The sequence below is a fragment of the Numida meleagris genome, chromosome 5 (genome assembly GCF_002078875.1).
Source record: "Numida meleagris isolate 19003 breed g44 Domestic line chromosome 5, NumMel1.0, whole genome shotgun sequence".
NCBI lineage: Eukaryota > Metazoa > Chordata > Aves > Galliformes > Numididae > Numida > Numida meleagris.
In genome coordinates, this window is record NC_034413.1 from 56659787 (window position 1) to 56685842 (window position 26056).

The 26056-nt window shown below is 54.7% G+C and overlaps 3 protein-coding genes across 8 annotated transcripts in view; 1 reads left to right on the plus strand and 2 right to left on the minus strand.

Annotated features, from left to right (window-relative positions):
- Positions 1–8561, minus strand: part of TTLL4 (tubulin tyrosine ligase like 4) — a 23272-nt gene extending 14711 nt beyond the window's left edge. For 2 of the 3 annotated variants that reach the window (XM_021400456.1, XM_021400454.1), the window contains exons 1-4: positions 8260–8561; positions 1601–2951; positions 1035–1144; positions 575–638 (exon numbers count right to left, since the gene is read on the minus strand). In XM_021400456.1, coding sequence (XP_021256131.1) covers positions 575–638; positions 1035–1144; positions 1601–2892 — 1466 coding nt within the window. In that variant the 5' untranslated portion in view covers positions 2893–2951; positions 8260–8561. Of the gene's footprint in view, positions 1–574; positions 639–1034; positions 1145–1600; positions 2952–5102; positions 8218–8259 lie in introns of those variants that run through there. The other variant, XM_021400455.1, reaches the window with a different exon arrangement.
- STK36 (serine/threonine kinase 36) lies at positions 8558–19856 on the minus strand. 3 transcript variants are annotated; one of them, XM_021400452.1, is made up of 26 exons: positions 19615–19856; positions 18994–19134; positions 18412–18489; positions 17920–18050; positions 17426–17675; positions 16927–17020; positions 16505–16674; positions 16098–16297; positions 15897–16023; positions 15642–15782; positions 15197–15376; positions 14882–14976; positions 14490–14595; positions 13944–14085; positions 13521–13648; positions 12729–12833; positions 12409–12507; positions 12093–12187; positions 11686–11749; positions 11387–11497; positions 11162–11236; positions 10587–10758; positions 10343–10490; positions 10071–10230; positions 9123–9869; positions 8558–9040 (listed from the first exon to the last, which is right to left on the minus strand). In XM_021400452.1, exons 1-26 carry the CDS (start codon positions 19696–19698, stop codon positions 8894–8896), a joined length of 3990 nt encoding a protein of 1329 aa, XP_021256127.1. In that variant the 5' UTR covers positions 19699–19856; the 3' UTR covers positions 8558–8893. The 3 variants fall into 3 exon arrangements, with proteins under 3 accessions (XP_021256127.1, XP_021256128.1, XP_021256126.1); XM_021400453.1 differs by having other exon boundaries at positions 14882–14973; positions 15642–15785; XM_021400451.1 differs by having other exon boundaries at positions 15642–15785; positions 19615–19855.
- RNF25 (ring finger protein 25) lies at positions 19769–25710 on the plus strand. 2 transcript variants are annotated; one of them, XM_021400471.1, is made up of 11 exons: positions 19769–19900; positions 19980–20054; positions 20123–20225; positions 20330–20397; positions 21045–21114; positions 21246–21317; positions 21501–21641; positions 21982–22071; positions 22824–22958; positions 23090–23140; positions 23386–23609. In XM_021400471.1, exons 1-11 carry the CDS (start codon positions 19863–19865, stop codon positions 23464–23466), a joined length of 924 nt encoding a protein of 307 aa, XP_021256146.1. In that variant the 5' UTR covers positions 19769–19862; the 3' UTR covers positions 23467–23609. The 2 variants fall into 2 exon arrangements, with proteins under 2 accessions (XP_021256146.1, XP_021256145.1); XM_021400470.1 differs by having other exon boundaries at positions 19770–19900; positions 23090–25710.

The following is a 26056-nucleotide window of genomic DNA, read 5'->3' on the forward strand; positions in this document are numbered from 1 at the left end:
GAGAAGCAAATGAAAAGGAAAATCAATATGTCGACCTCCATCTCCTCCACCGCAGCTGCAAGGACCTGCACTGCAGCATGGCCAAGGACAGATCCCACAAACGTCTGCCAGGAGTCAGAGGCAGGGCTCAGATGAACACAGGTTGACCAAACCACCCCAAAGAAACCTCTTTCCAAAAGCTAAAGAAAAACCCAGGCTACGGGTCTTGTATCTAGGATGCAGTGCTGAGACACAAGACCCCACGAGTTGTTTGCAGTCTCTGGGCCCAGGATGCCTCCACTCTGCTTCATCTGCACAGCAATGACACTGCAAGATCACAACACAATCCAGTAAATCTAACCCAGCAACTTGCAGTGGCAGTGAAATTAAGACCCCTGTTTTGCTGTTGTGGATGCACTCTCAACACTCTACAGGCTGCTGTCGGAAGCTTTGGTCTTCAGGAAGGTCATTCTGGTTGGGAAGCTGGCTGCCATCTTCACTCCATTCCCTCACATGCTACAGCTCTCCTCTGCCACTGAGAGGACAAAGACGGACAAAGACGCCAAGCTACAGTGCACTATTTAGAGCTACTAACCTGGATACAAGAGCCGCAGAGCCATTAGATGACATGCCAGTGACAGAGGAAGCATCCAAGTCACCTGCAGGAAGGAAGAGAGAAAACAAATGGTCCTGGGGACAGACCCTTCACAGCTGCTCCAAATCCTAGGATCCCAGTGGGTTTCACCCACTAACTGGTGGTATGAAGCGTGGGGCAGGAGCAGAGCCAACAGCCCTTCACACAGAGAGGAGGTGGGCAAGTTTTGCTGCTAAACCCTACTCCATTCCCCAGAGGAACCCTCACAACTCCTCCTTGCTGCTAGATTGATTTTGGCTTGAGCACAACCTCTAGGTCCTCCCAAAATGACAGCATGAATATAAGAGAGGGTGCAGTCACAACTTTCCTGCTGTGCACACACCTCACTCCCAGACAGCCCCTGCACACCCCATCCCATCAAGGGGCAGAGCTTAGCTCTCCCTGGCAAATGGGCACTCACTGTCCTCTTCCTCCTCCAGACAGCAGCTCTCATCCAGGCCATCAGGAAGTTCTTCCTCCACATCGTCCTGGGGATGGCTCTGCTCCAGCAGTGACTCCTCAGCAGCAACACTGGGATAAAGGACATCACATCACATTAGAGGGTGGTACAAACTTTCTGGGGCCAAAACACCAAGAAGCCCACAGTGCAGCTCCATATTCTCCTTGTCCTACACTGCCTCCAAGTTCCTTTAGGAACGCACGCTTCTGCCCAGGAAAAGCTTTGCTGGAGCTGGCCTGGCAGCAACCTTCACCCAAAACACGTGCAGAGCCTGCCAAGGAATGCCCCACCACACTTCCACGCTGTGGCTGAAAAAGGAGGTGAGAGGGCTCAGAGCCACCAAGGGTCTGCGTGACCTGGGACTGAAGAAGGGCTCCTCCTGCAACAAGATGTTTCACGTGGGTTTGTTCACAGATGCAATCACCCCTGCGCTGCCCATAGTATAGCCTTTCCTAACATACACCCAGATGAAAGCCAGCCCAGCCCCACCTCCCCACAGCCTCGCTCATCCCCCATGCTCTACTCACTCAGGCTTTTCTGGGAGCACCGCGTGGGTACACTTCTCCTCTTTCTCCAGCTGGATGCTGGACATCTGAGCGGCCACTTCGGAGACAGCAGCAAGCTGCTGAGGCTCTGCTCTGGTTCCCTGCTCCCTGCCATGCAGGGTCAGTGCTCTCACAAGCCGGCAGTTGGAACTGCGGTCAGGAGAGCTGGCGCGGGAGGCCAGGAGATGAACGCTAATACGTTTAGTGCAGACGACAGCACCGTCGGTGCCTATAAGGCTTGAGTTACCGTTAAGGCGATGGCTGCCCATCTCCAAGTTCGGGGGAGCGATGGTTTCCCCTGGAGTGAGTTGCGCTATGATGTGATGCCCTGACTTGTCCCTGTTGGACAAGCTGCCTGCATTCCTAAGGCTAGAGCTTTTGACTTCGTGTCCAAAGCCACTGCAGGTGGCAGTCTGTCCTACCAGCTGCTGCACAGCTGCTGTGAGGCTGATCTTGGGCTCCGTCTCACACAAGCTGTGCGCTCTCCTGTCAGTGTCCCCTGGTGGCCAAGAGCACCGCTCGTTCCTCAGGGCCACACTGCTGGGCACGAGGGTCAGGGAAGGGACAGAGGTTTGTTCATGGTCACTGCTTTGCACTGCAGGGCTGCGAGGGAAGCAGGCTCCATCAGTCTCCATCTCCCTGGAATGTGGCCATGAGATGGTGGGAAAACTGGGGGTGTTCTTCAGCTTCTTCATTCCCGGTGACTGCAGCAAAGGCACTTTAGCACTGCTTGGCTGTAGAAAGGAGTTGCTGTGGAGCGCTGGTCTGCAGGAGCTGGAAGCCTGCTGAGGGCAGGCTGAGCCTAAGCTGAGGGCAGAGCCTTTCAGCCCAGGCCCTGCATGCTCCTCAGGTAGCGCAGGCGGTAGGCAGGGCTCCATCAGCAAGGAAGACATTGCACTACCTGAGGCAGAGCTGGTGCCCTGGGGGTTCTGGAAAGGAAAGCGGTAGGGTTTGGCTCTCAGGCAGGAGCGTTGATAGAGCAGTGCACTCCCACACAGCTCTGGGCAGGGCTGGGCGTTTTCACTGGGATGCGTGGAGCATGGTGCTGGTGGGTACAAGAAGCATGATTGTTGCAAAGGGATCCCTGAGGGTGGTGGGCTGCGATTCACATGCTGCCTGTCCAAAGTCCAGATGGGTTTTGCCTGCTGCTGAGGGGCGATGCACCACGCTATGCGCTGTTGTTCTCGCTCTCCTGGAATGGTGTCTGCACTGAGGCCAAAGTTCTTCTCCTGTCTGGGGCCCAGGTTATCGCGTTGTAGTCCTGCTGAGGCCATGTAGAGCCATAGCACGAGGCAAGAGCAAGTCTCTAACCTAGAGCAGCATCTTCACTGGCCTGAAACAAGAAGACTACGTGAAACACAGTGACTTTAGCAGTGCATCTGCTTTCCTCCTTACCTCACAGCACTGCCACAGCAAAGCTGCCCCTGTGCAGGATGTCTCTGCACCACTTGGCTTAAGCGCCAGGCCCAACTCTGCTGCCAGGAGGGCACGAAAACCCGTGTCCCTCCATGTGCCAAGGTTTCCCAAAAGTCTCTTTGGACCAGACCACAGCAAAGAGAGAGCTGGCATCTCACTTGACACCAGAGGACATGAAGGACAACTTATAAAGGGCCCTGGGAAAAGTCCTGTGCACACAAAAACTTTGACTTTGTGAAAGCAATGGTTTCCCTGGCTGCCACAGCCAGACTGGCAAGGCGAGGCAGCTCTCCTGGCTCCACAGCAACCCCCAAGCGTTTCTTGTTTTCCTCCTTTCCTTAAAGGTCCAGCTCCCAAGGTCACACAGTTGAATGAGAACCTCAACCTTCACTTTTACAATGAACAAGTTTCTCGCTTTGGTAACTCTACAGAAACAGCTCAGGAGGGAGAAGGTTGCAAAGAGAAAACAGGGGGCTTTTCTACAATCATCATCCGTGCCCAGGCACAGACTGCCTGCACCACACATGCATTCTTCTTAATCATAGTCCTACAAAAAAGTCTCCTGCAAGGAGCAGCCAGCAGACCAGAACGCTGCACAGCTCTTGGTGCCCTAAATCCTCCTCAAATGATTGCACTGCACCTGTATGATTCTTTTGCCTGGGGAGAAGAGAAAGAGAAAACAAAGCACGTGCCAGATATTTGTCTTGTTTTAACTCATGCCTGGAGGGCCCCTGGATACAGCCGCGATAAGAAACTGCTTTCAAGCTTAATGAAAAACACACCCAAAAAAAGTAGTAAAAGATAAGCGGAGCATTAACCATCCCCCCACTCTCTTCATTTTCTTGCAACGCACACACACTCCTTCGTCACCTGAAAATCAAGCGTGGGCTGCAGCACTTGAAATGTAGCTCCCAGACCCCAGTGCTGCTCTGCAGCACCATGAGAGCAGTTCAGGTCCACCATGGGTCTGGGCCAGGCCCACCCCCACCTTGCACAGGCTCCCAGTCTCCAATCCAAGCTCAGATCAGGCCAACAGCATCCCAACCAGACGCTGTATGAGATGGGAACGTCCTGCACAGGACCCTATAGGAGCTGCTGCCCTGTCAGGAGGTACAGAAGGGCTCAGCTCTGCTCCACGCTGAGAGCTGTGGGTGAGCTGTGCCACCTTCAGAAGGCAGCAGGGGCACCACCAGGATCCTGCGAACCTGGGGACGCTTCGTTCCGGCCCCACGGACATGACGCTATGCGCTGCAGTGCTCCCGCAGGAGCTACACACGCCCTCCAGAACTGGGTTGTGCTGTGTCACCCGATCGGCGCGCAGCGAGCAGCCCGGCCGTGTTGTGACATTCACAGCGATTAGCACAGGGCACGGAGGCTGTGCTCAGATGCTGCCACCTGCTTGGCTCGAGTTCCCCCAGTAAACAAGTGTCCGAGCTCGGCACTCACGTGCCCAGCTACCAAACGCGCTCAAACCCCAAACTGACCCCAGCGCACCAGGAACACAGATGTGAAATCCTAAAATTAAAATATCAAGAGGTTAATGGAGGTGTCCCCAGCATCCTTGCCTGCAGGGGACCCTTACTGAGAGGTCACCACGCCTTGCTGGCAGCTTGGCCATGCATGATCTCCCAGCAGGAGCCACCTGTGCTTCATCCCTACAGGCTTTGCAGCTATGCCTGCCTCATCTCACTATAAAAATAAAAGTGACTTGTCCTGATAGAGCTGTAGCAAGGGATTTGGATCGCACAGGAGGCTTACACACAGCAGTATGCCAGCTGCAGGACAAGGAGATGCAACAACCTGATAGGGAAGCAGCTGGCCGGGCCAAGGAACAAAGCCCAAGCAATGGGCACTGAGTCCCTTAGAATTCCTCCACTCTGTGACCATAGAGACAGCTCAGTGAGGCATCTAATGAACATGCAGAAGCAGCAGTGGGGATGCAGGCACTCTCAGGTGCCAGGCAGTGGGCACCACAGGGCAGCAGCTGTCACAGCCCCGTGGCTCCGGGCAGCCACCATGTCACCGCTGGGCACCCTTCAGTGAGGTTTCCCCTTTCTGTTTCACTCACCTGTGCCTCTGGCAGGGATCTGCACAGGAAGGTCACAGCTTGGCACAGCCACTGGTTCTGCCAGCCCAGCCCTACGGCAAAGGGCAGCAGTCTCTGCTGGCACTCACAACAGCAGTACAACAACATGTGGAAGTTTTATTGTGGAAACATGAGCTGGGAAAAGCCCCGCTCCGCTCCCAGGGCGAATTGGCAGGGCTGGAAGTCCAACCCAAACGTCATTACTGGTAATTAACGGATTTGGCTTGGACTTAGTGGCACACAATAAATATAGAGGCCAAGGTTGTCACCATTATGGTGACTATAGAGCTGCACCTGCTCACAGTTATTCAGCTAGCACCTTTTATTACCGCACAGCCTGCTCGGGATGTCAGCTGGAGCACGGTCACAGCCCTGATGACTCACACACCACAGGGACCACCACATGACCCAGCCTGGTGTGCCCCACCAAGAGGCAGTGATGGAGCAGAGCTTCTCCAGCCTAACCCTTGTCGGGCTCCTAGAAGACCTGCTTCTAGAGAAAGGATGAGCCCCAAAGAGCCCAGGCGCAAAGCAAGCCTCTGACACGTGAGTTTAAGCAGGAAGGTTATTTTAAACTCAGCTGTGGTGACACGCTTAAAATAACAAGAGCTTGCAAACGCATGGGCTGTGAGCTGACCTGATAACGTGCTGTCAGCCTCACGCATCCAAAAGTCACAGGAGTGGAATGGAAACAAAGTCAGATATGTGTGATCTGCTGTTATTTTCTATGTCATCACAGGGCACGCTTTCAGCCTGCTCTTTACAGTCAGAAAGGATCAAACCTTTTTCTAAGGGAGATCTGAGGTCACACCACATCCCTCACTTGAAGCTCTACAGCATTCCATTAATGCCTGAACAAGGGAGTTAACAATACAATACAAACTGGATTTAAAGCCAATACTCATTTCATAAGGACTTATTCAGCTTAAAAAAATTAAAGCTTTCAACAAAATCAAATACAGTGATTTACTGTGCGTGCTTGAGCTGCTGGTATGCCCAGTAACAAGATGGAAACTCGTGTTCCAACAGCACAGAAACCACCCTCATTGAGGTGAGCTCCAGGAAACCAGCAGCCCCAAACTCAGCATGGGGTCACACACAACACTGTACACAAACACACAAGGCCACTCCTTGTGGGGATGCTGGGATGGGATGCTGCCAGCCATGAAAACAAGTGTGCAAGGACAATGAGGCTTAGAGACAGCCCAGCTGCTCCAGGAACGTCCATGGGACAGCTGTCCTCTTCTGGGTGCAAAACCAAAGGTGTGGGACAGACAATGAGCAATTCCTCCCCTATTCAGTGCAGACTGCAAGATACCAAGTTTGAATTTGTCCACTCAGGTCACGAAGAGACACCAGCGAGAAACCACTCGCTGTTTGGATGTGTCAGCAAATTCCACCTGCATCCAGGGATTGCTTGTATGCTGGGGCAGCTCGCTTCCATTGAACGGCCGTGGCTTTTAATTCCTAACAGAGAAGCAATGAGAAGTGCACCACTCCCCAAAGTGCTCCTTTAATCACAGAGCCCTGCAAGGCAGGGGGCTCACAAGCCATGCAGTGGCGAGGCAGGCAGCCCATAGAGGCAGCAGGCACCAGTCCAAGAGCTGGGACCCAGCCAGGACCTCACCCCAGGACACAAGCAAGCAGCTGCTCCCTGCGCAGGTCGGTGCCTCCGTGCTGCGCTGGGCAACAAGGGCTCAGCTGCCTGAGTCACAGGGGACTCTGCATGTTTCTCGCTGCTTTCAGGACGTCAGAGCATGGTGCTAGATGAGGTAAGGGACTCCAGCATGATTAGGCAGAAAAGCTGTGGCTTCATCACAGAGAGAAAATGGAAATAATAGAGGGCTGACTCCGTGCTTGTTGGACGTTGCTGGAAGCAGCGGGCTGACTGTTCTGTGAGCACAGAGTGCAGCAACAATAGCAGAAGACAAAAGGTCCAGAACATGGTGCAAACTGATGGCAAGCAGCAAGGCTGCCACTCTGCCCCACCAGCTCTAAGGGCTGGGCAAGGCATTTCCCTGAGCCTTCCTAGCAGTCTCCACTGATATTGATAGGATAGAGATTCCCTACCCACAGTCCCCAGGCCACCAATGGGGGTCAGTGACAGCAAAGCAGAGAGCTCTGTGTTTTCTCACCAGTGAAGCTGGGAAGTCCCTGCCCTGAATCATACCCCCTCATCCTCTAACTGATGGTATGATGCAGCTGAGAGTGCAGAAATGCGTCTGGGTTAAAAACAAGCCGTTACAACATGCAGCGTTTCACAGCCTTAACAGTTTCAATTCATTGAGGAGGTCCAAAGCATCCTCCTGCAGACCCTGGCAAGGCAAGCTGAAGGGACAGCACTCTCCATCTAGCTTCACAGCGGGAGGAACAGCAGGGGAGAGCTCAGCCAGCAGCACAGGTCACTCTGCTTTCAGACTGCCTGGCTTCTTGGGCACAGAAACAACTTAAGTGTGGAAGTCTCATGGTGAGTGGTAAAGGCATAAAATAACAGCGAGCAAGGGAACAAGAACTGCTAATTAGTTCAAAGCACACCAATTCTTGTCCAGCCTCTTCTCTTGATATATTTTGGAAAAAAAATGTACCTGGAAAAAAAAAAAAAAAAAGCCCCCAGGTACACGGTGAAGACCCTTCACAGTCGAAACCGGAGCTTCAGCACTCGTGGAAGAAACACGCCCTGCAACCAGCTCACCCCTTTACAGCTGCCTCTCAGGAGCAGAGAGCTGCCTGCGCTGGAAGCACGGGGAGCGGCAGAGGCACAAGTCGGGAAGCTGCCTCCAAACCACCCCAGAGCGGCGGTGCCGGAGGAACGGGGCCGCCGGCCGCAGCACGTGCGAGGCCGGGACACGCGGCAGCGCAGCCCGCAGGTGCGCTGTTCGCCACGTGCCGGGAAGGCCGCGCCTCAGCCCTCCCGGCCGCCCGCCCTCAGGCCCTGAGCAGCAGGGCGCAGCCCCGCCGAGCCCCGGGGCGGGCCGCGACGGAGGCCTTCCCCGGGGAGAGGCCTTAAAGCGGGAGCCCCGCTGCTAAAAGGGGCCAGGAGCGGGGAGGATCCCACAGGGGCCCGCTCCTCACCGGGAAACGGGGCGCGGCCCAGAAGAGAGGTGCGGGGTGAGGGGGGGGGGGTTCCGCCCGTACTCACCGCCCGCCGTGCCCCGTCCCACACCGCCCGCGTACGGCCCGCCGTTACCATGGGGATCCGGGCCGGCGCCGCGCCGCCACGTGACCGCGCCTCCCAGCAGCCCCGCGGGCGGCGGGCAGGACTACAGCTCCCGGCGTGCACCGCGCCCCGCGCCCGCAGCGCCCCCTGGCGGCCGAGTGGGCGGCAGTCAGAGGGACGCGCGCAGGATAGACGGCAGGAGGAGGACACAGCCACAGCCTAGTGCTAGGGCTGATAAGCCCCTCAAAAAGGGCCAGTTCCTCTAGATCGCAGACACTTGTCCCAAAAAAGGCTCCACGGGGGAAGGGTCCTTCGGTACAATGGGAAGAAGCCCAGACTGACACTTCTGATCAGTGCTATATGCAGCCTGGGGGTCCCACAGCAGCACGTGGAAGGTGTTGTCATCCTCAGCCCTAAGCAGTGCATCCAGGGCTCAGCCTGAGAGGCCAGGCAGGGTTCCCCATGGGGCAGCCAGCAGGCTGGTGTCACTGAGGGTCGGAAGGAGTGTTTCTCCCATCCCGATGCCAGCATCGGGGTGACTGCTAGCTTCAGCCCTTCTCACCCGCACAGGGCACGAGACAGGCACACATAACTTGCAGGGACACACTAGGCTCCCTCAGGTGCTCTGCAGGGGGGTGAGGAGGCGGATGAGTTTCTGGCAGTGGCGTGCAGATGAAGGCCGGGGACTGCCCCCAGCTGTGGGCCAGGAGTCACTGCCGGCCAGCGCAGCCAGCTGGTCACTGGCCCTGAGGGACAGCAACACCTGTGGATAGAGGCACAGCCATCAGCAGTCAGCCCCGCACTGTCCCCTCAATGCTACCAAGAAGAGGAGTGAGGGCTGATACCTGCTGTATCCCAGGGTGCTGGCTGACAGCACGCAGAGCCACAAGTGCTCCTTCCCGCACGCTGGCCTGGGGGTCCTGGCAGGCCACCTCCAGGAGGATGCGGGGGGCCCCGCTCTTGATCAGCAACTCCCCAAGCTCCGCTGAGCGTCGGCCCAAGTTGCCCAGGGCTGAGGCCGCATTGCAGCGTGTCTTGGCCTGCCGGTCGCTCAGCAGCTGCGTCAGCCTGGGCACAGCCCTGCCCAGAGTCTCGGCTGGGGAAGACTCATGATAAGCAGCATTACCCACTGCAAAGGTGGCTGCCTTGCGCACAGTCTCATCCTCATCAGCCAGGCACACCATCAGGCTCTCCAGCAAACCAGGCTGGCTCTGCAGCTCCTGGGGAAAGCTGTGGCTGTGTCGAAGCAGGTTGCCCAGGAGATTGCAGGTTTTGGCCCGTACGGGGTGTTCCTCGTGGCTGAGCAGGTGGGTCAGTGCCTGGTAGGACCTATCTGAACCCCCTAAAATCCTCTGGAGAAAGGGCAGGTGCTCCGGACAGGTCCGAGCCACATGAGTCAGGAGAGACAGGAGGTCAGTTGTGAGCGTAAGGCTGCCTGAAAACAAGACAGCAGTCAAGTAGGCAATGATGTGCTCCGAGGCAGCAGCCTCCCTTACTATTTGGTCTATGATCTGCCCATCGGACACAACAAGATGGCATAAGAGGCTCATGGGGAGCTCGGTGTCTGAGAAAGGCAGATAGTGACAGCAGACCTAAGGAGAAAGGAGACACAGTAGTACTGAGTACATTGACCTTGCCCTGAAGACTGCGTGGCACTCAAGTGTTGTCCCCATGTGGGCACAGACTGGCAGTGCCAGTAGGGTGTGAGATGGTGCCACGCAGCAGGGGGTGCAATGTGGAGAGTTGTCTCCAGAATATGGAGGGGAAAAGAAATGTGGGGGGTAGAAGTGTACCTGCAGTAGCTGAGGAGGAATCCTGGAGTCTCTCACTGCCTCAGTGACCAATGCTATGGTGTCTTCATCCACGTCCAGGGCAAAAGGAAAACAGAGGAGCTGGCAGGCTTGGATCACGACAGCTGGGACGAGCTCAGCCTCCCCATCCTCCCCTGCTTGCCTGAATTTGTTAGAGAGACTGGGCTTAATACTGAGATGATGAGGAAAAAAAAAAAAAACAAACAAAAAACATCAGCTGGTGAGCACTGCCCACTTCAGCCTCCCCAACTCACGTCTGTGCCAGGGATGCCAGGAAGCAAGGGGACAGCAGTGTCTTCAGCATCACCATGAGGACACCGTGGGACTGCGTGAGCTGAGGCAAGCACCGGCGGGACTCACGAGTGAAGATGAAGAGGGCCAGGCTTAGGAAGAGCAGCGTGCCTGCAGGAGGAACAGCATGGCAGAGATGTGGGCAAGCCAAAGGTAGGATGTGGAGTAGGGTCCAGGACAGATGCCCTGTTCACCTACAGCTCCTACCTTGAGGGGAAAGAAGGCTCCAGTCTGGCTCTGCCACAGGGTGCCCTGCCCCTGGGCTGTCTCCCTCCAGTGCTGCCCCACCGGTGCCCGTGCAAACTGATGCAGGAACACAATGCCACACCACGCTCAACAGCTCCGAGGCAGCAAAGCTCTGCTCCACAGCCACATCCTCCTAAATATGGGGAGAAAGTGTTAAGAAGCTTCCAGGCTGTTCCCCAGGGTTCCAGTCCATGATCCTACCAGCCCCACGGTCCCAGGGAGGCCAGGGCTGGATGGTCCACAAAGAGGGAACCAAAGCAGTCTGGCAGCCCTCCTGCCCCTGCTGACAGTGCCAGTCTCAGGGCATTTCTGCTCTCTCCCACTCTGATACGCCCATGAATCACTCCTCTTTGCCCACCAGCCTCCCACCAACCTTCCCAAGCTCCACAAACAACCTTAGGTGACTTTCATGGGGTTGCACCATTCAGCCAAAGCTCTGCAATTTCCTGTTTTTCCTAGTCTCCATCATCAATCCACACTCTGGCCTCTGCATCCTTACACCCAGTCCAGGCAAAGGACGAAGGGCAGGCTGTTACCTGTGCAAGCAGCTTCAACAGGAGGAAAATGAGCCCGTCGTAGAGACCAGCACCCATAGGCAGGGAAAAATGCAGCTGTAAGAGAATGTGGGACAGGCTGGATCTAAGTGCTGCTCTGAGGGCAGCAGCACCAGACCCCATACCCTTCTGACCCCATCTTCGTCTGCAAACCTTTGTACTGGGGTGACAGCAAGGCCCCCCTGCTCCTCAGGCCCTATTCCATACCTCAGCAGGCTCCATCAGTGCACTTGTCACTGCTGATAAGACTTCTTTTCCCCCAAGTGCCACAGGAACCCCGCGCTGATCAAGCTGTGTCAGGAGGAATGCTGCAGCACCCTGTGGGAGCAGACAGAGCTCAGTACCTTTGGGACTTGCCTATCTGCTCCTAATCCACTAGACCAGGGCAAGGACAGATCAGCTGCTCTCACCCCATCCCACTCTGAGTAAGCAACAGTAAGACCCAAATGGGATGTGGGGCTCTGCAGGATTCCTCACGGCACATCTGGCAGGATGGACAGACTTACCACAAGGGAGATGACAGGAGACTGGGTGAGGAGATCCATGGCCAGGGCAACCACCTCCTCAAGCCTGAAACACAGGAACCAGAGGAGAGACACTGGCATCTAAGCCCTCTTCACAATACTGTATTCCCAGGCCTTTACATCCAACTGAGCAGCAGCATTCAAACACTCTCGGGGATCAGAAGAAGCCACTTTGCAGGACAAATGATCACTGATTCAGAGTTTCCTTGCCCATTCTGGGGCCCTAGTGCATCCTCAACACCTATCTACATTGCCCAGAATCCTTCTGGGTGTCAGGATCAGAGGAATCAGCAAGCCCAGAAGCCCAGCTCTGTGTAAGGTGTAGGGCAGAGGCTCGTACAGGGCAGGGAATGTCCCTACCTCACCCACAGATAAAAGCTGGTGCTTACCTGGAAGGAAAGGCCTGGGGCTGCAGGGTAAGCAGGACCAGCAGGTATAGGGAGGCCTCACAGGCCACCCTCTGAGCTACCTCCTCCATGGGGACCTGCCAAGAGAGCAGGAGTCACAGGGGAACAGCAAGACTGAGAGGGTAGGAGGGAATCTTTCTGACACCTGGAAGGAAGATGGCACCTGCACTCTGCAGGCTGAGCTCCATCAGACTCTTTTCTTCCCACATCCCCCAGCCTGGTCTAAACCACACCCAGAGAAATGGGTCTTGCTTGCCTGCACTCCTACCCTATCATGAGTGCTGCGGTAAAGTCATACCTTGCCCTTTGAGAGCTGCATGAGGAAATCCCATACTTGCTGACTCCTCCCCAGGTCCTGGCAGAGACTCGGGCTGGCATAGCAGCCAGCGTAGAGGATCTGCAAGACAGGGGAAAGCTGTACAGCTGCCCAGGTGACAGGGACACAGTGATCAGGCCCATCCTAGTCACACTTCATGGCTACTGTGGGCTCAGTTACACAAGGAGACCAGAGTTATTAAGGGCTGAACCTACAGTTCCCACTTCCCCAGGCTCCTAAATCCCAGGCCAGGGGACCAGATGCCTCTGGGAACAGCAAGATAAAAAGGATGAGGTCATTACCTTGAGAACATTCAAGGAGCAATTTGGGTGCTCCAGCCTCCCCAGCAGCTTCCCAAGCTGTTGGCTTTCTCCATCCGTAAGTTTTCCAGCTACCTCCCAAGCAACCTGTAGAAATCACCCTGTTATGCATTTTGGGCACCTAAAGCATTGCACAGATTAAGAAGCTCCATAATAGCAACAGATTAACAAAAGGCTTTGCTTCCTACACAGTAGTGCCAGCTTTCACACGGGCATGCTCATCTGCCATGACCCGGCACTGGTTTGATGCACCATCCCTGAGCTGACATGAGCAAAGTAAGATTCCTGCTCTGCTTCTTTCCATGTTGACTTACAGTTGAACTTAATTATCAAACATAAATCTGTATTCTTGTTTTCCCTCTTACTCAGTTTCATTTAATTTCAGATTTTCTACAGTTCATATCACAAACTTACAAGAATCCTTTATGTTTCTCTGTGTTATCCGTTCTTTTATTTAGCCCTTCCCTATGCCAGACCATAACTGTAAGTATTCTAATTGACTCAGGACTCAGTTATTTAATGGCTAACACAAGGTAGATAGGAACTATTAAGGGCTGAACCCACAGATCCTCCTTCTCCATGTTCTTAACCCCAGTCCTTAGGCTCCTGAAGCTCAGCTCTTAGATCAGGAGGAGTATCCTGCAAATTTCAGACCCTTGGCCAGCAAACTCAAAGGACTCCAGACCTACAATCTACTGCTGAAAAAGATTCCCCTGCAAAGGGCTGCTGCTCCCATGGAGACCATGTCTGCCCTACAAAGAGAAGTGGCCTGACCTGCTGCTTGGCTTCCCGACAGCTGTTCCGTGCCAGGGGGATGCTGCAGGCAGCAGCCAGTGCAGCCATAAAAAGGTCTGCCATATGTTGGCTCTGGTCATGAACTGACTTGGCCTCCATTGCTGCACCTGCAAAGGGACAGAACTCAGGAGTCACGCCCTAAGGGTGAGGGGTGCTCAGGGACAGCAGGACGGAGCTGGAGGCCAAGAGATGTTTGAGTGATGAGAAGGGTGACATCTGGGATTGAGAGAGAGAACAGGAGAGCCCCAAGTGGCAGGTTTTGGAGGAATTTGGGCAGATAAGCTCTGCCACTTTCTCCTGGCAATGGCAGTCAGTGCTCTGTGGGCGCTTCAAGGGCTTGAAGGAGAAAGAAAACCTGCTGAGAAGCCCCATGAGGGAGTGGTAAGCTGCTGTCAGTGCTACCTTGCAGAGCAGGCTGCTCAGAGATCGATCCCTGAAGGAGTCTGTCCAGCAGGGGCTGATGCTCCTCTCGCAGGCTGGCATAGAAGGGGGAAGAGATAGATGGGCACATCTCATCCAGGCTCTCACAGAGCAGGGTAAAGCACTGGGGAAGACACAGAGGTTGCAGATGGAAAGTGAGAGGGGAGAGACAAGCAATCATGGAGGAAACTAGCTTGACAGCAGAGATGGGAGAACACATGTGCTAGAGCTTCAGGGACCAATGTCCCCTCTCCAGCCACTCAAGTCCCACTGTTACTGCACAGAAGCCACATGCTGGCTGAGAGGGGTACACGTGGAGGCACAGCCAAGGAAGGTGTCCCTCAGAGAAGTCCTTTCTGCATTTTATCCCCTCTCTCCCCCCAGAAAATACAACAGTGGCCCCAACAAGAACGCATCAGACCACATAGCTTAGAGCAGGCTGCTCTCCCCACTAACGCATGCACCCAAGCCCACAGCTTCTGTGAGGGGAGGACAGAGTGGGGAATACGGAGACAGAGACATCCTTACCAGGAGGCTTTGCTGGCAGAGTTTCATCTCACTGTCAGCTGGCTCAGCCAGCAGATCCGGCAGAAGGGCTAGGAAGTGGTTGGCACTCTCCCGCAAGGTCTGTAGGCTTGGGAAGGCAGCAAGTGCAAAAGAGAACAGATAAATCTGGTCACTGGCTATGAGGACAGGATCTGGTCAAGTTCTTACAGCCCTTGCTGCAAAGGGCAAGCAGCACAATTGGACTCATCAACTGTGCCTTCCCCTGTATTAGCCCCAAGGAAAGTACTTATCTGTAAGTACAGTGACATTAGTCCATGATGCTTCCCCACATGACAGTTTCTCCTTCCTGCCTACTTCTCTACTGTCCCTACTGTGGACATAAGAGACTTCAGAGCACACCATGTTGCCCCTACCTGTCCTGCCCACTCTCCTCCAGGCTGTATTCACTGCTGAAGTAAACTGTGGTCACCATGATGAGGTCTGTCAGTACTGTGATACACCAGGGCTGCTGCAGAAAGCAGAAACAAACATGAAGTGGCAATTGTCTGCCTGCCAACCTGACACTGCTGCAGCAGGACCCTTCCTTGCCAAGATCTTCCCCCTTCTAAACAGGGCCTGGAAGAGACACTGGTCCAGTGAACCAGTTCCAACAGGACACACAGACCTCCTCAGCACAGGCACGCTGCAGGACTGAGGGAGCCCCAGTCTGCCTGGGGTGCTACACCCACCTGCTTGGTGCTGCCACTCTCCAGCACCTGCTTGGCCAGATGCAGCAGGGACAACGGCACATTCAGCTCTCGGCAAAAGCGGTTCAGCAGCTCAGAGTCACAGCGGGTAGCCAGGAGATTTCCCACAACACGAAGCAGGGGGCGGAGATGGGAGGCTCCCTCAAGCATCCCTTCCAGCACCTGGGCAGTGAGAAGCCAGAAGGACTAATGATCAGCAGCGCTTATGGCCTCTCCATCAGCCATGTGGCTGCCCCCCAACCTCTAAGGGAAGGGACAGCAGTGGAGTGGAAGAAAAGCTAAGTGTGTGAGGCAGCTCTGATTCCTGGGGAAACAGGACTCCTTGCTAGCTGAAGCAGGGGATCTCCCAAAGCTCCCAACCCAATCCCAGGAAAGAAGGCAGCATCCATGTCCCCAGTCTCAGTCAGCTGGGCCAGCCATCACTCACTTGCTGAGCAGATTCTGCAAGCCGGTCTCGGACACGGTGCCGGAAGGCTGGGTCCCTCAGCAGGCTCAGAGGCGTGCTCAGCTGCATGGCTAATGGCTCTGTGGCCTCGATCAGGTGTTGCCACTCCTCATCACTCTCCAGCTCCTGGCCATGGAGGAGAGAGAGCTGGTGCCACAGACCCTGCCTACCCCAGAGTCTGTGTACCAGGCCCTATGGACTGGGCCCTGAAGTCCTTATCACAAGACACCATCTTACCTCACTCTCCAGATCCACAGCCTCAATGCTTTGCCTGCCTCGGGGCTCTGCCTTGCCAACACCAAGCTGCAGAGGTACTTCCGGCTGGGGAAATTCCTGCTCATAATCTTGTGTGAATTTGTGCTCCCTGACCAAGGAAACACCCCAGTCAATGAGCTACCCCACTTTCCTCTCTTTCTCCCAGTCCCAGCCTTCCCTCACCCTGGGCTGGGAGGAGGCTCCTTCAGTTGCCACTCTACCATACTGTTCTTTCCTTGCAGGACACCTGAGTTCTTCTCTTTGAAGGATGCTGGTAGCTCCCCCTCCTCCAGGGCTGCCTTTCCAAAAGCCACTCTGGGTTTATGTCTGGTGTGTCCTTTGTCAGAGTCCTTCATAGATATAGTGTTTGCCTTCAGCTGCCCCTGGGAGATGGCAGAGAAGTTTAGTCAGGGCAGACCCAGTGAGATGAGCCCCACCACACCAATGACCCCACAGTCCTGCCCCTCATATGTGGCCAGCACCCCAGCCTGGCCCACCTTCCTTCTGTCTTTCCCCCAGGTCCCATTTAAGAGCCCCTCCTTTGATATAACCATGGGGCGCAGTCCAGAGAATCCCATGCTTTTCTCCACCTTTTTCTGCGCCTCCTCAGCCATCTTCTGCCGAGCCTTTCTCAGGATCCTGGACTGGCCACTCCTAGGGGCCAGGGAATGGGCTTGCTGCTCCTTTAGGGCCTGTAGCTCTGGGGACAGCTTGGTGGTGAAAGGGTTTGAGATCCCATGCTCTTCTGTGTCATCAATCACTGGGAAGATGAGGGCAGAATTTCAGCAGCAGCTCTTTCTTGGGACATAAGGAGAATAACCAGCTCCGCGATCCCGGGTGAATCCCAGGGGACCCAGAGCAACCCCAGGGGCAGGAGATAGGTGTTGGTGGAAGCTGAGAGGAAAGAGGCAAAGACCAGTAAAAAAAGAACAGTAGGGTGGTGTTCCCAGTCTCCAGGCAGTAAGAAGAGGAAATGGACTTGACCCACACTGGAAAAAGATTTGGTACTCACCAGTAACCCGTCCAGCAACAAAGGGGTGGGAGAGCAGCTCTGGCCATGACAGGCGCTGGCGGGGGTCCTTCATTAGCAGCCCCTGCAGGAAGCTCTACAGGGCAGCACGGTGCCAGGGTCAGACACCACACATGCAAAAATGAACACAGTGCTCCCACCAGTTTCCCTCAGAAAGGGCACTCAGGACTCCTGGGTTCTTTGTCTAGCCCTGAGAAACAGTTGGTCTGGTGCTGACGGCAGACAGGCAGTGGGAAGACACTTCCCTTCCCAGCCCAGTAAGTCATTCCTCTGCTGTCTGCCTCAACTTCCCAACTTAACCAGGGATAGCAGTTGATAAGGGCTTCCCTCCAGGCAGGCCAAGATCTCATCCCTTCACTATGTTCTGAAATCCCTATCAGGAGAGAGAAAACCTACGCACAACCAATCAGAGCAGCACACAAAACCAAAACAGCTATTGCATCAATGGGTCTTACACCACAGACAGGGCTTTGTTCCTTACCTTGAAGACTGGGCTTATGGCCTTTGGCCATTTGACAGGGTCCTTGACAATGAGGCTGACAAGCTGGAAGATGCTGCTGGTGTAGAAGGGAGGTGTGCCCATGAACAGCTCATACAGGATGCAGCCCACAGACCACAGGTCTGCTGTGTGGTCATATGGCCGTTCCTCCACCAACTCAGGGGACATGTACAGCGGAGTGCCCTTGATGGAAGTCAGCACCATGGTGTGGATGCTCATGGCACGGGCAAACCTGTTCAGAGCAAAACACAGGTGGCCATTTCAGGCTGGAGCAGCCACTGCAGCTCCTAAGGAGACCCCATGAGTCATCAACATCCTGTCCTCTCTGGAGACCCAAATTCCCCACCCCTGCTAACCCCTGAATATCCACAGAATGCAAGTCCTCTTCCACACCTCCCCTTCTCTTGTACAGCTCCAGGACACTCCTTGGATGCCCCAAGCCTACATGTCCTCTTTAGCTGGCCACCAGCACGCACCCGAAGTCACAGAGCTTGATGACGCCGTCTTTGCCCAGCAGGATGTTCTGGGGTTTCATGTCACGGTGCAAGATGCGATGGGAGTGCAGGTAATAGAGAGCAGAGACCAGCTGGGCAGCTATGGTCTGGACCTGCCAGAGACACAGGAGCTTCATTCCAGCACCCCACTCTTGCCCTTGTCCTGTTTGGGGCAGGGACCAGCTCCAGCCTTGGGCCAACAGCTCCTCTCTGACAGAGGAGTGAGCCAAAGGCTGAAGCAGCAGCCATGTGTTGTGGCTCTTGTAAAAGAAACAGGGAGATCAAGGTCTGTGGGACCACTGTGACCCACTGCTTGCAATCTGGCTGCCTTTTCATCCCGTTCAGAAGCTCTGCCCTGCAAAACCTCAGAGACACCTTTACCCCCTTGATGTTTCCAGGCCCACAGCAGAGCCCTCTGCCTACTGAAAAATCCTGTTCCCTCCATCCTGCAGCGAAGCCTGTGTGGCCAGTCACCTGGTCCTCGGGCAAACTCCCATCATCTTCCAGAATCTGGAATAGCTCCCCCTCTGCATAGTCAGTCACCACCACAACCTGGAGGAAAGAGCAGGGGGAGGCATTAGGCACACACCCAGACACATCCCTACTGAACCTTTGTAGCTCTACTTATCTGGAACAGACTGCAGAAGTCAGGGAAGTGTAAAGGAACAGGACAAACGTGTAATGGTATTTCAGAGCCCAGTGGGTAGAAACACTACCTTGAACATATTTTCAATCTGCTGCCCAGTTACTGGAGAGCTCTGATAAATATTGATCAATCACTAGGCTGGGTCCCAGGCCTTAGACAATTCCCACATAAGATTCCTCCATGACCCAGTCTGGCCACCTGAGGGAGCAGAATAGGCTCCTGGCAGGCCTGCAGCACTCAACAAGAGTGGAGAAACAGCTGGGCACTGAACAAACCTGGCTGGCCAGAAATGCTGCTAGAGCCCTGGAAGGCTGTCACCAGCATCTCCTGAGATAGAGGTGATAGCAGGTGACAGCCCATACCCCTGTCCCAACCAAATAAAAGCATCAGCCCTGAGCAGGCCTCTTTACCTCTTTGTCGGTCTCAAAGCTGTCAAGCATCTGAATGATATTAGGGTGATGGAGACTTCTCATAATCTCAATTTCCCGCTGCAGGTTCTTCAGTTCCTTCTCAGACCGTCCCACCTTGGGGATGAATTTCAGGGCCACAACCTTCCAAAGCAGGCAGAGATGGGATCAGAGCAGGGTCCGACCCACCCTGGCAGGGGCTGCATTTAACCCATATGGTACTCAGTATTTCCCAGGTGAACACACAGAACAAGACGTTTGTTCATGGGGCTCCTTGAAGCTGGGGCATCAAGGAGTACTAGCAGCCACCTGAGCTGTACTAGCAGGACCGCAGACAGTTGTCTGAAGGAAGTGATTCTTGCCCTTTACTTAGCACTTGTTAGACCACACTGACCAGTTTTTGGCCCAGAATCGCATTGACAAACAGGAGTGACAACAGCTGAAGCCACCAGGATAGCAAGGAGGCTGATGGACATGGCATACAAGCTGAAACTGGGGGACCTGAGCTTCATTAACCTGGAGAAAAGCCGAACAGCAACCCTGTGGCTGGCAAAAAGGGATCTCTAAGAAGACAGAGCCAGGCTCTTTACAGATGTCCCTCCCAGGACCACTCTCTCCCCTCACCTGGGCGCTGCACCTCCGTCGCCCCTTGTACACTCGTCCAAAGGAGCCTTCCCCGATCACCTCCAGCACGTGGTACCTCTCCATAGCGGAGCTCCGAGGACGGGCTGAGGCTCCCTAGAAGACGAACCGACGATTTAAGGCCGCGGGACTGCAGTAAAACCAGGCCCGAGGTCGGGTCCGCCGCGCTAGGCCGCGCCGCCGCGTTGCCTAGCAACCGCCGCACTTCCGCTTCCGGGCCGAGCAGGAAGATGGCGGCGGCCGGTGAGGAGGTGGAGGCGGCCGACTGGTAATGGCACCCTTCCCCCCCCGCCCTGCCCTTCCCGGGGCCGGTGCCTGGGGCTGCCTGACCGCTCGGTGCTTTGCAGGGCGCTGCCGGCCGAGGTGGAGGTGCTGGAGTCCATCTACCTGGACGAGCTGCGGGTGGTGCGGGGCCGCGCGAGGTATGTACCAGGCCCTGCGGCCCCCTGGTCCTGCTCCCCGGCCGTGCCTTACCTCTGCCCGCCCGCAGGTCGGAGCCCTGGGAGGTGAGCATCACCCTGCACCCCGCCACGGCCCAGGACCAGGACTCTCAGTTCGTGCGCTGCACACTGGTGCTTGCCGTTCCCCCCCAGGTAGGCTCTCATCCCAGCTGGGTCTTGCGCCCCCCCCCCCGCCCCGCACCATCTCTGCTTTCCGCGGTGCGTTTTGGGTTTTGTTGGTTTGTTTTGTATTCTAGTATCCCAACGAGGCTCCGGACATCTCCATCAGCAACCCACGGGGGCTGTCAGATGAGCAAATCCAAAAGTGAGTGCCGGGAGGGAGGGAGGGGAGTGGTGGTCTTACAGTGTTGTGGAGCCTTCTTTCAATGCCTGCAGGGCCCCTTGTCTTCTTAACACATGTGTACAGATCTCAAATCACCTTGAGTTAAATCTTATGTCATTCCCTGATGGCTGAGTTTGACACTGAGGAATGGTTTGTTCTCTTGTGGTCCACCTGAAATGTAACTGAAGTCTTCCAGGCCTTCAGAGATGTTGGTCCTGTTCTGACAGAGATGAGACTGAACTGAGTTGCAGTGCTCAGGCAGCCTGCTGCTGCCTGTGTGCTCCTGTCCTTCGTGCAGCAGAGTGTGCACGGAGATCCTGATACCAGGCAGCAACATAGCATTAAAGTTGCTACCACCAGATCAACAAAGCCTTAGATTTGCTAAAGCTGAAGAGTACTCACTCTTGCAATTCCTCCGAGGACAGTGGCTTCCTGTACACTTGTTCACAAGGAGCTGGGGACAGCATGGGAATACGTGTTGGTATTCGTGCCCATCCCACACTGTAGGCAAAGCCTGGTGGATGTCGTTCTTTTTATTTCTCTTGTTATCATGGTGGGGTGACAGGCATGTGGAAGAGTGATAAGGTGTGCCAAAGTTTGTGTTAAGTATTTGTGCTGCTCTGCTGTAGGATTTTGCAGACCCTCAGAAATGTTGCTGAAGCCAGGCTGGGGACAGAGGTGCTATATGAGCTGATTGAGGTGAGAGCTGGGGGAAAGGGACGCAGCCAGACATGGACACTGTTCTTTGACTCCCTGTGAGGTGGAAGAGCCCTGAGCCTGGGCCCATGTGGAGGCCAGTGAGAAAAATGCTTGCTTTTCTGCTTTGACAGAAGGGGAAGGAGATTCTCACTGACAACAATATTCCTCATGGCCAGTGTGTGATCTGCCTCTACGGATTCCAGGTAGGAATGCGTGTTCCAGCCCTTCAAGCTGGCTGAGAAGTGAGTCAGAAGAAGGTAGAGATGAAGCCCAGTGGAAGAAGCTATGTGTTTCCGCCATCGATAACATCCCTGCTGATATGGGAGTGAAAACCCACCTCAGCTAGTTGCTGGGAACACCTCTTAAATGGCCTTTCGCCTCCACAGGAAAGGGAAGCCTTCACAAAGACCCAGTGCTACCACTACTTCCACTCCCACTGCCTGGCCCGCTATGCCCAGCACATGGAGGAAGAGATTCTCGTGCAGGAGGAGGAGAGAGAACAGCACCTGGCACCTTCCCCCAAACAGGTATTGGGCCTTGATCCCCTGCAGAGGCCCTCATGAGTTCTCTGTCCCTCCCTGTGGGATGTGGAACAAAGGCCAGCCTGACTCAGCAGCCGTCTGCAGCATGGTTAGCACTGTGCCTGTGTTGAGAGAATCAGAGTGGAGATTGGACCCAGTGAGCTCCAGGGGCCTTTTCCAACTATAATTACAAACTGGAATCCCCTGGGCCTCACTGCTTTAGCAGAAAAGTGCTTGTGGTTAGCTGAAGAAGGCTGCCCTGTTCGTTTCACTTCCAGCCTGGGGACTCCCTGGAAGTGCATGGGCTGGGTTGCTGCCTAGGGTTTCACCTCTCACCTCCCTGCAGAAAGTCGGCGTGCAGTGCCCTGTCTGCCGGGAAACCCTGGTTTATGATCTCTGTGCCCTGAAGGCAGCACCACCACCACAGCACCCACTGGTAAGAGATGGGGGGTTCATCAGCCCAGCTGTGCCCACTCTCTGGGTAGCTTCAACTGGGACATTTTAACACATGAACAAACAGTATCAGCTGAAGCTGATTAATGTGTTCTGCCAATTACTCTAAGAAAACACAAAAAAGTACAAATTCCATCTCATGCCCTCTGTTCAGAGGGGACCATTGCAGCCCTTCTGACATAGGAAGGAGGCCTAGCTTCAAATGTGATAAGGGCAGAGGGAAGCAAAAGACATGTAGCTGTTGCATGGGGAGGCAGTGAGGACATGTAGTGTTGTCAGCTTGCTTTCCAAAGCAAGCGGATGTTGTGGGGGAGAGGCAATTCTGCCATTGGGCACAGAGTGCCTGCATGGAACCTCTATGTTCTCTGCTCTAAGAGAACTGTAGCTTTCCTTAAATACGTCCATGTACCCACTGGGAAGTTATCAGTTTCAGGTGAGTGACCCCAACTTATACGGTGAGTTCTGGGGTTCCCAATTTTAGCTGCTCTGCATCTTGCTCAAAAGCAGGAGGTCCCAAGGCAGGCAATGCAGGGAACAGTGGGTCTGCAGTGACACATTCGCTCTCTGTGTATAGGTACTACCTGTGAATCTGTAGGCTCAGAGGGTCAAATGTTGCAGACAGGTTGCTTGGGTGCTGTGTGATCAAGTGAGGGTTTGGGGAGTTGCTCATGGCATTGCTAACTGACTACCCATATTAGATAGAGCCCTTAACCCCTCTTGCTCCCTGCCACTCAGGAGCCATACAGGCCAGATGCTAAGATGCTGCAGCACCAAGAAGAACTGCGCTTAATTTTCAAGAGACAGCAAGAGAAAGGGGGCATCATTGACCCCGAAGCAGAGAAGAACCGTTACTTCATCAGCCTCCAGGCGGTATGGCACTGGGGGCAGAGAGCTAGTGAGCTCCACACCAGCAAGGAGGCCCCTGAACTTGAGGGCCAAACACTGTCATCTGCTTTGGGACTGCCCTGTCCCTTTCTTAACTATTGGCTTCTTTCTTTCAGCCTCCAGCTACTGTTGATCCAGGCCAGGCAGCTGCTGCCTCTGAGCCGCTGGTGAGTGCTAGTGATGTGGATGCACCCCAGGCACCCTGCCAGGCCTCAGCTCTGGAGCCAGTTGGGTCTCCCGAGGCCAGGGCAGAGCCTGGGCAGCCCGAGAGGCCCGCTGTGCCCAGGGAGCCCCAGAGCAAGAGGGAGAGGCACAGAGGGGAAAGGCCAGGCCCAAGAGGCCAGGGCAGGCAGTCCTGCACCAGCTCACAGGAAGCAGCAGGGGAAGCCTGTCATCTGCTCCATGGCTCCAGGGTGCCCAGAGGCTTCGGTCAGAGACCAGAGAGAAGGCCTGGTGGGAGGTACAGTCGGGAATTTCCAAAGCCTCACAGTAGAAGCAAGGCAGCTGCCTTGGCTGAAAGAAAGGAGCTGTGCCCTGAAGACCCCTCACCAGTAGCGGAGGCAGCGGACTTGAAAGAGGAACACCATAACGTGGAAAGATGGACCCCAGAGCAAGGTGCTGAGGCACAAAGCAGGGAAAAGGAGAACCTGGCATTCAACCGCAGTGAGCACAGAGCAGCTTCTGGCTGGCAAGGCCACCACAGGCCCTGGGATTGCGGGAGGTGGGAAAGGTCCAGGGTGCAGGATCGTGGCTCCTACCACAGAGCACCAAGAGGGCGAGGGGTGTTCAGGCCCAGTGGACGTCGAGAAGCCCATTTTGTGGAGAAGGAGAGCAGTTCCTAGCAGGAGTGGTGAGGGGCTGGGCTGGGAGAGGCTGTTAATAATGAGAATGGCAAAGGCTCTGGTGGAGCAGTAGCAAGGAGTCACCATACAGCTTGGGACAGAGGAGGCACTTGGGATATGGCACAACTTGGGACAGGTGGAGTCTCCATGGTTCATACAGAATGAAGCATCCTGGAATGGCTGCCTGGTGTCAGCAACTGGTTGTCACCACCACTGGAGAAGCTGACTTCTGACAGGTCACGGCAGCTTTAGTCTGAAGGATGCAAGGGGCAGAGGGGGGCTTGATCAGGGACCAGAATGCATCCATCATTTTTTTTTTGAGCCAAGAAACATACATACCTACAGAAACAAGTAGAATTAGCCTGGTGTGCTGCTACAGCAGAGCCAAAGCTGTGCAGGACCTTCCCTGGAACTGAGCATCCCCGCAGAGCCATGGTGACACCAGGCAATGAGGCCATGACAGGGCAGCAACCTGCAGCTCAGTTTGCTGCATCCCTTGGTGGTTCTTGGAGCACGTTCTCAGCTGCTGTCCCTGCTTGTTAGAGATGACTTTGCTTCTTCTGCAGTGCAGACCACTGCTCGACTCATGGGCTTGGCCAGGCAAGTCCTTTGTACAACATGACTCTTCCCAGCCCCAGCCAGAGCTAAATTAAGTTTAAGCCAATGCTCTGGCAGGTCAGGACTGTCCAGTGACTGAGGCCTGGTGCTGGCTCCTGCTCCCCCAGGAAGCTTGAATTTAGCTGGAGCTTCTGCCCTGTCCTTCAGCTGCTTTTTTGCAGTTCCTTCTGCTGCTGTTCCAATTCAAACCATGTCCTGCTGCAGATGTGGAAGGAGATCCCAAACTTCTAAAGTGGGACACTGCTATTAAATTAATTTGTTGGGTCTTCTCTGGAGCCTGTTCCTTTTGTTTTCTTTGCCCTCCTACTCCTATTCTTAACTGTTTGGAGCAAAGTGTTGATCCTTGGTATTACTCCCTTCCCTCCTATTCCTTACATGCAGGGGCAGTCTCCTAGTTCGCAGGATGCTGGCTCCCTGCTTTTCCTGGCTCAGTGTAGGCTGTCTGGCTCACCAGGACCATACTCATTTCTTGACACTTGTTTGTGCCCTGTGTCCCCCCCAAAAACACCTCTTCTGGTCACACTGATTACTGTCGTCTTCCTTTTGCTCAGTGTACTTTTAACAGAGCAAAAATGGCCATGTTCCCATGGCCAAGCTCCTTGGCATCCTGCAATGAGTCAAATTGTTCTTTCTCCTTGTTGGGAAATCTACTGTGCCATGATTGGAGCATGGGAATTCAGCCACAGAAATTAAAGTGAGCAAGGACTTCAGTAACCTCCAACAGTCAAACACTATGCTTGCCAGAAGGAAGGGTTTTCTCCCCAGATAGAAGGGATTAAGGAAGGGCTCTCACCTTTCTGACTCACTTGCTGTCAGCCTGGAACAGAGGAAATTTTGTACTAGTGTGTGGAAATGAATTTGGCCAGACAAACTTTCAGAAAACGTCTTGGCAGGGGCAGGTAGAGCCTGTCAAGACAGCACTTAACTCTGGCTTGAAGGGGATGTTGGGGTGCTCTGGGGGAGAGCAAGGCTGTGATATGCCTTCCCTGCTCTGGGTCTGAGAAACTTCGAAGCAGCAGACATCTCCACCTCCTTTCCCTGTAAGTTTGTCCAGGGTGGGAATTTAGAATGAGGGAGAAATGGGGCCTGCACCATGCCCTGAGGCTTCTCACTTGGCATCTGCTTGCATCCCTGCTCCCGGGATGGGGCCACGCTGTTACTGACCTACCTCACAGGGCTGTTGTGAGGCTAAACTGGCAAAGGTGCTCAGGCCGAGCAGAAAGGCACTGGTGGTGGCTGTAGCATTAACACTATTAAAAGCAAGCAGAGTGACACAAGTTGCTTCCTGTGCTCTCATGGTGGTAGTGAAGGGGGGAGGACTTGGGTTGGTGGTGCTGGTGATGAGGCACAGAGCCTGCCTGGATCAGGCCTCCCCTCACCAGCTGCATTTTCAGGGCTGGTAGCAGAGGACTTCTGCTCTTCACACCAGCCTGGCCTGGCTGCACTACTGACCACACCACTCCCTCCCCTGCTCCCTTTCCAGGGGCACAGATTTTGATCAGCTTTAAAGAGAAAGCACACAGCACGCCAAACCGGTGGCAGCCCTGCCACAGAGAGAAAGAGAGGAAATAAACCAGCAAGGGAACAGGATTCGTCCAGGTTGCTGAATTATCCCCCAGAGAA

What these genes read in the sequence shown, in the direction of transcription:
- RNF25 (XM_021400470.1), top strand. Translation starts at nt 19,863, where the DNA reads ATGGCGGCGGCCGGTGAGGAGGTGGAGGCGGCCGACTG. An exon ending in TGCTATATGAGCTGATTGAG is followed by an intron (nt 21,115 to 21,245) that starts GTGAGAGCTGGG and finishes CTGCTTTGACAG; the next exon opens with AAGGGGAAGGAGATTCTCAC. An exon ending in ACTTCATCAGCCTCCAGGCG is followed by an intron (nt 22,959 to 23,089) that starts GTATGGCACTGG and finishes TCTTTCTTTCAG; the next exon opens with CCTCCAGCTACTGTTGATCC.
- STK36 (XM_021400451.1), bottom strand. Translation starts at nt 19,698, where the DNA reads ATGGAGAGGTACCACGTGCTGGAGGTGATCGGGGAAGGCTCCTTTGGA. An exon ending in GAGCCTCCTCCCAGCCCAGG is followed by an intron (nt 16,024 to 16,097) that starts GTGAGGGAAGGC and finishes TTCCTTGGTCAG; the next exon opens with GGAGCACAAATTCACACAAG. An exon ending in GAGCCTTCTTTCCCCTCAAG is followed by an intron (nt 10,491 to 10,586) that starts GTAGGAGCTGTA and finishes TTCCTCCTGCAG; the next exon opens with GCACGCTGCTCTTCCTAAGC.